This window comes from Pinus tabuliformis, chromosome 6 (assembly GCF_031772625.1).
Source record: "Pinus tabuliformis cultivar Carrire ecotype Pingquan chromosome 6, CPIR1, whole genome shotgun sequence".
Taxonomy (NCBI): Eukaryota; Viridiplantae; Streptophyta; class Pinopsida; order Pinales; family Pinaceae; genus Pinus; species Pinus tabuliformis.
This window is the reverse complement of record NC_142292.1, coordinates 1,551,772,645-1,551,784,288: the sequence shown is the minus strand read 5'-3', so window position 1 is coordinate 1,551,784,288 and position 11,644 is coordinate 1,551,772,645. Positions and strand designations below refer to the sequence as shown.

Genomic DNA, 11,644 nt, shown 5'->3' with positions numbered 1-11,644 from the left:
ACTTGACTTGAAGTAGTTCTTGGTATAATTCTCAATATGTCTAGAAAAAAAAGTCTCATGTGAAGTGGAAGTGCTTCCTAATGATGGTTTGAATATGACCACAAACTAATAAAGTGGGTACCAAAAACAAAATTATTTTTCCGATGGTGGTTTAAGGTTGGCCACCAACCAATCATACTCATGAAACATCACTTTGTATTTTTCTATAGCTATGACTTTGGCTCCAAGATCTCATCCTAGTTGTGGCTTAGGCTTTCTTAATATATAATAGAAGCTAGTAGTTGGCCATTAATTACCCCTTTCTTAGATTCAAGCTGAGGAGATGATAAGTTATACATTGCAAGATGTGTCAATACTTGAGAATGGATTATTAGGTATCATTAATAAATCTTCTTTTTAGTTAAATACCATTGCTAAGGAGTAATCCATCCAAGGTGAATTTTTTCTCTTATAGGAATATTATGTCTATAACATATTTTTGAATGATTAGTATGTTTTTGATAATTCTCACAATGGTGAATATTAATACAGTAATCTTCCATGTGGCCAACTTGATCACAATGTTGGCATATGCAAATTTTATGTGGAAGTGGACTAAAAGTGAAGCAAGCGAAGATGAGTTGTCTTGATGGAATCAAACACTTTAAAACTATATTGGTTTAGAATAGTCTAAAATGTGAAAGGTCTCATCATTTTCATATCAAAGCCTACTTCTACTCTTGTTTTTGATAAGATATTCCCAAGGTTTTGTAATGTCCTTAGGAATTATAAGATGAGCCTATGCATCATCATGGAAATCTTCTCCTACAATGGCCTCATTGATCTGATCAGGTGTTGGATGTTGATGAGAGTCTTTCTCTAACTTAAAAAGAGAATTGTCCTGAACAAGAACAAGTCCAGAATGATGAATATTCTATTGTAGTTCATCTACTTGGAGTTAATATTTGAGAGGTAAAAACCAAATCGTGTCATGTGCATCTTGTAAACAAATTTGAATATCTGCGACAATGGTTTTGTTGTTTTTATCATATCATGAATAATAGAGTGTATCAGTGTATTTCTCAACTCTACTACCTTATTAAAAAAGATCTTCAACAACTCAATCCAAACAAAAGAATGGGTATAGTCAATTCTTTGATTCCTTTTGTTTTCCAAATATTGAAGGTACAATATTCTGTTTTCCAAATATTGAAGGTACAATATTCAAAATGTCGAAGGTGAAAATGATAATGACCAAAAATAACAATAATGAAATATGATGTTCCAATATTAAGCAAATAAACATCAAATCTACATTCCCCAGTAGTAAAAGATGCTAGGGTTGTGCCACTTTTCTTAATAGCGTATATCAACAACTGGAGGTTGTCAACTTCAACAAAAAAAAAATGTACCTATCAAAAGTACATGATCATATAATGTGACAATAACAAATACAAAACGTGTACCAACAATAAAAGATATCTTTGAATGAAACTAAGTTTACCTTTTACAGAACTCGTTATTATCCAACGAGACTTTTGATACCTGGTAGAAACGAATGCCAACTATTTTAGAAATGCCAAGAATAAAATAATTTCAGCGGTATTTTGGTGATCATTTGATGAAAAGAGGAAATGAAATGGCTTTACAAACAACCTGTGCTAATACATGTTGCCTAACAAATCCACTCTACTGAATATCAATGTGTGTGCAACATCTGACACTTACAGTCAATAGTTGATGACAAAATTCATGTAGTCAAGGAAATTAAGGAAATTATAATATTCAATTATATCATTGTTCTTCTATGGCCAATTTCTTAGCTGGGACTATCATTTCAAAGGTTCGCAACACTAGCTCTAATTAAAATAATTCTGAACCTCCTATGTTTTGATTTTATTTCACTATGATCTATCCATTGCACTTAATGGGTCATTTAAACGACATACACAATAATGCAAATAATTCTATTCTTGTGATCATGAGATTTAAAAAAACTAAAGAGATTGGGAGGGTTCCCCACTATCACTACATGATAGGCGAATACCTTTGATAAGAATAAATATGACTCGAAAGATTCTCCATGGAAAGGAATAATTGCAAATCCATTCTACCATACCGTTTATACAGATCGACCTAAAATTGAAGAAAGTAAGCATTTCCAAGCCTTGAAAGGGAAATACGATGGCTATAGAACGATAATAAACGTACGATATTTTGTCCGTCCGTCACTCCTATGCCACTAGTATATTATGTTTCCTTCCCAATGGAGCCATGGTAGAAAGGGCCCTAACATCTGCTTATATATGCGCCAACTAATATAAAAGTACTATTGTATTTTCATACACATTACTACATGATAGAAGATAACTGTAATTCAAAATCTTTCCCTTGAATCAGATGACCAAACCAATGATTGGTTATTCAAAAATCTATAGATTCTTGTTCTCTTCGACAGGATGGTTGGTGTAATTGTAAAGACAAGAATTTAGCAGGATGTTTTGATGTGTATAGCTTCTCCATGGGCGTAGAGTGTGGATACTAGGTTTTTATAGGGCTAGAGAATTGGGATACCCTTGTGCAAGAAAAATCCTAGGAGCATTATTGTGCATGGGATATTTTCGATCTCCTAACCTTTTCACCATAGCCTGGACACAGATATAAAAATTTAGAAATGGTCATTTTCCATTTAGGGGAAAAAATAGTTGAGGAGAAAAAAGGGTGCTGGAGCATACTCGGTATGCAAAGCTAGAGGAATGACTAAAAATGTCTGAAGACTCTCAGGCATGATGCAAAGAAACACCTAGAATATTTGTACCACCGAACTCATAATAGAAATACTCCTTATGCTTGAATCAAAACAGTGCAATTATACCAATGCCAAATTATACATACCGCAAAAATCTAAATTATAGATATATTCATGGTAAATCCAAGGAGAAATTCATTATTTTCTTTGTCGATAACTAATATTTTCTGAAAACTAGATTTCAAGGCGAAGCCTCTACGATGAGGAATTGAAGCTCACACGTGTAGTGAATGGACCTTGAGACGAATAAAATATGTGTCAATAATCGATAACGAGGCATGCTGAAAGTGGCACAACGCTCAGGTGCAGAGGTGTTACCTTTATTTTAACCTCATTATTCATAATGTACACTGCAGATTATAAATGCTTATAACTTTTGAATCATTGACCAGAGAATCCACAGTTTTATCATTTTTCTACCAACCTTTCAAATCCCAAATGGGATCCATCTTCAGGATATGAGAAATGATGATGACAAAAAAGCAGCGGAGAAATAATAAATAGTGATGAGGAAGAAACTTTTGGAAAAACCCCAACTGTCCACGGAAATAATAATTTTAATTAATTTTTATTTTTATTTTATTTTTATATAATTTAATATTAATTTGTTTTAAAAAAAATAAATTAAATATTAATTTGCTTTATTAATGTTATATATATAATATTAATATGTTTTTAAAAAAAATTATAACATGAAATTAATTTCTCAATAATTTAATTAAATTATTAATATTAATTATATTATTAATATATGATTAATAATAATTATATTAATTATATTATTAATATATTATTAATATTAATTATATTAATAATAATATTATTAATATATTAATTAATTATTAATAATTATATTAATTATATTAATTATATTGATTATATTATTATTAATTATAATATTGTTAATACTAATTATATTAATTAAATTATATTATTTTAATTATATTATTAATATTAATTTGTTTTAGCATATAATATTAATTCTAATATGAAATTAATATAATTTTATTTTTATACCTAGGTATTAATTCTAATAAGAAATTGATTTTAACATAGGGAATATTAAATTATTATTAATATTAATAATATTATTAATAATATTAATAATATTATTAATATATTAATTATATTAATTATATTATTAATATTAATTATATTAATTATATTATTAATATATTAATTAATATTAATAATATTAATTATATTTATACTAATTATATTAATTATTATTATTAATTAATTATTTAATTCTATAAATTCTATTATTATTTTAATTGTATTATTATTCCTCAATATATTAATTATATTATTATTAATATATTATTTTATTAATATTAATGTATTAATTAATATTAATTATATTAATTATGTTAATTATATTAATTATAATACTAGTATTAATTTGTTTTAATATATAATATTAATTCTAATATGAGATAAATATTATATCTAGGGATATATTAATTCTAATAAGAAATTGATTTTAACCTAGGGAATAATGATTGTAGAGCCTCTAACTTACACCTAATCATCCATTATTACCTACAGTTTTCCCTCACTCATCTCTCTCTTTTGCCTTATTTTCCTTGTAAACCTACCCAGATCATTACATTTGATGTCTTTAAGCATGATTAAGTGAACTTTGCTAATGTGTGACTGTTTTGTTTAGATTTTGACATATTTACAGAGATTCCGCAGCTGTGTGGCAATTCCGCAGCCATCTGGTGATTCTGCAGCCTTTTTATTAATCTCAAGGTTCCACGTGTCATTTTGCAAAACAAACCACATGGGCACGTGGGAATAAAGGTGCTCAAGGTTCCTGTGCTATTGGTTCGGTCAGCCACATCATCTACACCTCCGGTCAATGAGGGTCAAGCCACGGTCAACAAAGGCAGCTTAAACGGTGTTGCGTAAGCTGTTGGGTCACGTCAATGCAACTGGTGATTTGTCCGTGTTACGCAGGTTGTGGGAGACATAATCCAACTCTGTATTCAATTCCCATGACGACCAGAACCTCCAGCTCATCCACGAGGCTCATGGCGTGTTGCTGAACCTTTATTACGCATGACAGATTAGTTAATTTTCAGTTTCTAGCTTTACGCATTAGGCAATCGTTTAGATGCCTATAAAAACTAGCGTCTGCGTACGCTTAATGTTACTTTTTAGTTGTTGTGTTTTATGAACTTGTTATAATTTTAGTGCATTTCAAGACTCTGTTTTGATAGTGCTGTTCTAGCACTCTTGACTGTAATTTTCTGCATATGGAGTAATAGAAGACAGTGCTGTTCTGATGTTTTCAAATCCTTGAGTCTTCTTTGGGTTTTATGAATGGAGGGCCCCCGTTCATGACAGCCCTTGTATAGTATTTTATGTTCATATTCTTGCTATTTCCTTATTTTCCATTCAACATTTCCTTTTCTTTGAAACATGTACAGCTTGATTCACTTTCATTGTCATTTCATTTGCAGCATTCACTTTGACTGATCAGATTTGTTTTTCTGCAGGTTTTTAACCCGAGATTGTGTGTGTGTTTGTGTATTTGCTTTATATCTAGTGGTAGTTTCAGTTGTCATATTCATAGTGCTGCCTTTTACTCTGATTTCTAGTTTAGCTTTTAGATTAGCTTCTCAAGTTGTATGCTAACTGATTAATGGTCTCTTTATCATAAACTGTTTATCTTTAAGAGAGCAGAATACTAATGAATTACAGCTTGTTTTGAAGTAGTCTTGGCTTATATCACTAACTCTTTTTTTCCACTTGTTACACATAACCATGTATGTTGGAAGCAGAATGATGGAGAAAGGCATAGTGGTGTTATAATTTGTCATTTAGAGCTTTATCATTTCTTAGACTTATCTTTAGCTACTTCCTAATCGTGTTTTACACAGTACTATGTGTTAGAAGCAGAGAGTTAGGAAGAGATAAACATTATCATTGGTCTTTGAAGTGATTTTCTTATCTTTTTATTTGCAGCAACATGAGTAGTGACTAATGCCATTAGAAAGTGGTTCTTTGCTTTCAGCTCATTTCAAGTTATTTATTTCTTTCAAGCTTTTCCTTTTCAGCAAGTAGTTAGAAACCACCAATCACACACCCTCACTCATCTAGAATTCACCTTACACACACTATCACTCATCTGTTTATAAAATCATCACTCCATCTTAGGAAGATAAATTAACCACAAACAACACCCCAAACGACAAAAAGCTCTAAGAGGTTGCTTAAGTACATATAGTACACCTTCACTTCATCAGCTTACGAGCCCCGGGTTGACAATTAATGACATCAATTTAGGAACACTAAATTGACTAAACAATGATACTAATAGGAAATTAATTTAAAATCTAGGGTTAATATATTCTAGAATTTAACCAAAATTCTATACCTAGATCTAAATGAAAACAAAGACTGAAGACACAAGAAAGGAGAGGGATAACTTACCTGCTGAGGCCTTTACTAGGGGATGCGCTTGTGATTTTTATTTCCTTGATCAAGGGAAGCCAGCTCTCGCTAATCTCCACGTCATTATCTCTGTTCAGATTATGAGGATGTTTGATAATTTCAAGCGCTTCTCTGATCTTTCGTCTCTGATGTTGCTCTTCCCTAGTGATAATTGATGCGCTTTCCAGACAGATATGGTGTTTAGTTTTTAAGGAGTGCTCTGCCAGGGCTGAAGTACGAGATCTTTCATTCTTAATATCTGCGCCATGTTCCTTGAGTCCTGTCTGGAGGGAGCGACCTGTTTCACCAATGTAGCATTTTCCATAGGAACACTCTATTTTATAAACTCCTTTAAGCTGCTGCTTGTCGATATCATCTTTAACGGACTATAAACTTTGTCTGATAGTACCTGGGGCTGAGAAATGAGTGATAATGTTTTTCTTTTTTAGGATTTTGGCGATTTTGTCCGTAATCCCATGGATATATGGTAGAAAAACAATACCACGATTAGGTTGGTCTTGAGCCTTAGGCTCCTGAGACAACAACTTCCTTTCAGCTTTTTCTATGGCCTTTTTAATTTCCTGCTCCTTGTAGCCTATACTTTTAAAAGTTAAGATTAGATGATTCTTCTCTTCCTCCAGGTGCTCTGAGTCGGAAATTCGAAGGGCTCTGATGGCCAGCGTGTTTAGAACACCAATCTTCTGCGCAGGGTGATGGTGGGAATCAGCATGGAGGTAACTCTCTGTGTGGGTTGATTTCCTGAAAACCTTATGGCCCAAAGAGCCATCCTCTTTTCTGATGATTAGGACGTCTAAAAACGGAATGCTCTTGTTTTCTTCAAGTTCCATTGTAAACTTTGTATCTGGAGAGATCGAATTTAAGTGAGTGAAAAACTTTTCGAGTTCTGCTTTGCCATGAGTCCATTTTATATTGGTGTCATCGACGAATCGCTTCCACCAGGCTGGTTTCAAAGGGTAAGAATTCAGGGCCTTCTTTTCAAAGTATTCCATGTAAAGGTTGGCTACTATTGGCGAAAGGGGGGACCCCATTGCCACACCGGATGTCTGTTCATAAAATACTCCTTGGAAGGTGAACACAGTCGACCTTAGGCAGATCTCAGCCAACTTTGCAGTCCCTGGATCAACAACTTCTTTTATAACCTGAATGGCTTCATCAAGAGGGATCTTAGTGAATAAGGATACCACGTTGAAGCTAACAAGGATATCATCATGTTCCAATTTTTCATTCTTAATAAGATTCACAAAGTCCTGGGAGTCCTTGATGAAGGAATCAGTGTTTCCGACAAGGGGCTTGAGAATTTTTGCAACATACTTCTTGGATTCCTGATTACCCATTAAGATCGTCTAGGTTTATTACACCACACACTTATGGTTAAGAAAATTCCACACACCTATGGCTCACAAACCGATTTGATTTCTAAGAAGGGCCATATAACAGTGGCTCAAATTCGAGTAGTGAAGGAATATACCTATTCTTATACCATGTTGAACACAAAAAATTAAAAAGGTAGATTTTCTAAATTATATCATTTATTCTATTCACAAGATATACATATCAATAAAATTTTATTGATGCTTGGTTTTCATCTTTCAAGAGGTTTCTTGGGCTTGGCATATCTATTGGCATTCATTTGAGGCTTTTGACCTTTCTCTCAAGCATAATCCAAGAATATTAGGCTTCCAACTTCGTCATATTTTTGTTGGAATAAGCTACCATTGCACTTACTATACTAAAATAAATTACTTTCCTTGAAAAACCAAAATATCAACGTAAACATTATGAAATTTTTTAACAAACTAAGATAATGGTGTGCATAATAAAATACTACATCCTAAAGCATTCCACAAATATATATGAGATAAATTTTGATGATGCACACTGAATTACATTGATCAAATAATATTACACACACACACACACACATATATGAAGTGGTGTCTCAAGATAAGTAGACTATCTTGGACACACAATCAATTGGTTGAGACAATATCTCAACCACACACCAATCTAAGAATCAACTAGATCTAAACAACTCCTAGAGAATAGGAACAAATTCCTTTACATAGAAATAATAACAACTAAGACAAGTAGGAATTATATTTTCCCATTCACCCCCTTAATGGATACTTGTCTCAATATCAATTAGTAAATATCTACATTTAGTCCAATCTCGTGACTACACCTTGTACCTTGTTCATGCAGAGATCATCAAATTGTCTACGCCCATATAAAGGAACAATCATCCATCAAATTCATGGGTACCTAACTGCTGTAGCAGCTGGTTTAGTAGGAATTCCTTCACATACATGGTTCATTCAACTTCTTTATGAACCCTCAATAATTTGGTCCTTCACACTTTGAGATTATTCCATCTCAAAATTCCTCTCATTAATCAAAGACTTAATTTTCTGATCACATATCGAGCTTAGATACGAGTACACTTTCCACCCTCGTACTTACCGAGTGATTGATTCGAAAACTTTATATTACTAGGGAACACATAACAAAGGGCTTTGCATGCCTCTCTCGTTCTTACATCCATATTCCCTTTTAATATACTCCGAGCTTAAGAAGATAGTATGTACATAAAAAATTTCAAGGACCACAACGAACTATTACAAAGCAATATATATGACATGTAGATTTGTTATAATTACAATGTGTGACACATACTTTATCATAGCCATGAGGATATTCTACAAACTGATACAAACTTAGTTGTCTTCCATGCTTTAATGTTTGATGATGCTTCCATCACTATCTTTTTATGCCATCTTAAGTTTCATGTCTTCATCATATCTAATAATCAATAACTTTCCTGCAAATTTCACAATTGTGACAATAATTGGTTAGACCAATGTCACTTCAATAACAACCGGAAATACCATGACATGACATACTAATACACAAGAATGAACGCAAACTTAGAAGCTGCAACAACTTGCAAAATAAAGCGTAGAAAAACCAAAGAATTAAATTAATTTTTTTTAAATGAATCATTAAATTTAATGGCTCCTTGGCTGCTCATATCTGACACCAGTCGCAGGTCACATATTCGATTCTCCACAGGCCGGACAGAACCCCAACGTTGCTGAAATATTTCTGTTGGAATCCAATAAATTCTCTCTCCAAGTGCTGGAGTTAAATCAATATTGCTTGCACGAAAAACATGCAAAAATACACGTTTTCGACAATGGTCCATCATACATGGGTTGATTGTAATCGTTAGTGTGTGAGAACAACTAAGAAATTTTGTTATTCGGTTGAGTCTTTTCAAATCAAAATTTCAAACATTTAACAACAACCTGAGATCCACTAACGTGAGCAACCACCTCAATAATCTTTTTTACCTTCACCATTCACCTTGTTGAGCACTAAGAGGATTCTAAAGGATTTTCTTTATCTCAACAACTCCTCTACGCTGAACAAACATTGTCCATGCACACAGGGATGGGCGACCAAGGTTAAACTCTAAATCTTTATACCAAATGTGCTCTCTTTGCAGCTCTTTGAACATAATAAATTAAGAGAATGATCTAAACAAGAATTAAATGCTAAATAGATTGTTTTTCACAAAGGATCAAATAGCTCTACAACACAATACAGGTTCTCCTCCATGTTGGCTATCCACTTGTGGTCTAGCACATGTGTTTTTCCACACAACAAAACTGTTAGTTTTCCATGTTGGATGCTTTTCCAACACTAAATTCAGCGTAGCTCTTCCATGATTTTGGTCAGAACACACTCCCACACTCAGTTTGCACTGGTCTGTAGCTCTCTGACATTGAATCACACCAACTTGATATCAAGGTATGTGCTTCTCCAATACCACCAGTGACTCTCCAAAGCAATCACTCTTCTGCTAGTCGACTCTTCAAACCTGAGCACAAACAGGGGAAATTCTTGGGAAACTTCAGCGCCAACACAAATCCTCTTATATGTGTCAAATTGCAACCCAAAAGCTACAAAGAAGGACAATAATCATGTTTTTTTGCCAACGAGGACATTATAGCTGTGAGATCTTGGGAGAAAACATCATGTAGAACTTACTTGGAATTAGTCTTTGAAAACATTCTACATGCTCTTAAAACATGAAAGAGACAGTGTCCACATTACACCAGTCACTGGTTGGATTGACACTGCGCACATAAATGTTCAACACGGTCACAAATCTCTTCAATCAGCAAACACCGCAGACACCAGCACACACCAGACGCAATAGATGTCAAAATCTTTGGATCTGAGAAACAAGAGTCCACGTCAGAATGAAATTGTTGTCAAAATATGAGCAACAAAAATCTTACTCCTGTCCACTGGTTCACACAAATCTACCATGCCAATTTATTAAAAGAATGATTACGGAATGACTCTGTCGCTGGCCGATTTCAACTATCTGAATATTAAGAGAGCCAGTGCGGACAAACTCTTCGAAAATACTGAGAAAATCGCACAACTTCGCATCACCATGTGTAGGACTGAGTCCTCATGCTACCATCAAAATGATCGGAAAACAAAACACTAAAACAACATAAATATGCTCAGTTAATTCCTTGGCCCAGACCCAGAGGGGCTCTGATACCACCACTCGTACAAAGTACTGAGAAAAGCACACAACTTCACATCACCATGTGTAGGACTGAGTCCTCATGCTACCATCAAAATGATGGAAAACAAAACACTAAAACAACATAAATATACTCAGTTAATACATCAGCCCACTAGGGACGAAGGCCTAGGCCAAGAGGGCTCTGATACCGTCGTACATTTTGATGATGCACTAATTTACATTGATAAATAATATTATATATATACATGAAGTATTGTCTCAAGTTAGGTAGACAATCTTGGACACACAATCAATTGGTTGAGAGAATATCTCGACAACACACCATTATAGGAGTCAACTAGATCTTAAAAACTCCTAGCGAATAAGAACAAAATCCTTTACATAGAAAGAATCAAAGCTGAGACAAGTAGGACTTATATTTTCCAAGTATATAGACACTAGTATATTATTATGATACTACTACAAATTTGAAAATGTTTCATTTATAAAAAAATTATTTATATTGTAATTGATAAAGTAACAAATGCACGAATGCCTTATTGTTGTTTATTGCCCACTTCCAAACTTGTAAACAAATTTAAACAATCAATTGCACAAAATCTTTCAAAGGAAATGTCGTAAGGGATAAATTCTAGAAGAATCTTGAGATATAGAAGATCATTGAATATAAAAATGAGTAAACAAAATGCTATTCAGAGCTAGAAGATAAAGAGAAATCACTTACGTTATGCCAAATTTACATATTCTATAAGCTTTACAACATAGATTGCCTCTTAATCTTCAAATATTCTTTTTTAAGTTCTAATAGAAAATATTTTATTTAAAAC

At 33.2% G+C, this 11,644-nt stretch overlaps 1 protein-coding gene across 1 annotated transcript; it reads right to left on the bottom strand.

Moving 5' to 3' along the window:
• Positions 1–778: 778 nt before the first annotated feature.
• Positions 779–7,584, bottom strand: LOC149264649 (uncharacterized). The gene is made up of 2 exons (XM_089400172.1): positions 7,039–7,584; positions 779–880 (listed from the first exon to the last, which is right to left on the bottom strand). Exons 1-2 carry the CDS (start codon positions 7,582–7,584, stop codon positions 779–781), a joined length of 648 nt encoding a protein of 215 aa, XP_089256298.1.
• Positions 7,585–11,644: the final 4,060 nt, after the last annotated feature.

Coding starts and splice junctions, on each gene's coding strand:
- LOC149264649 (XM_089400172.1), bottom strand. CDS start 7,584: ATGGGTAATCAGGAATCCAAGAAGTATGTTGCAAAAATTCTCAAGCCC. Junction 881..7,038: donor AGAGCATTCCGTTTTTAGAC/GTCCTAATCATC, acceptor GTTCTTGTTCAG/GACAATTCTCTTTTTAAGTT.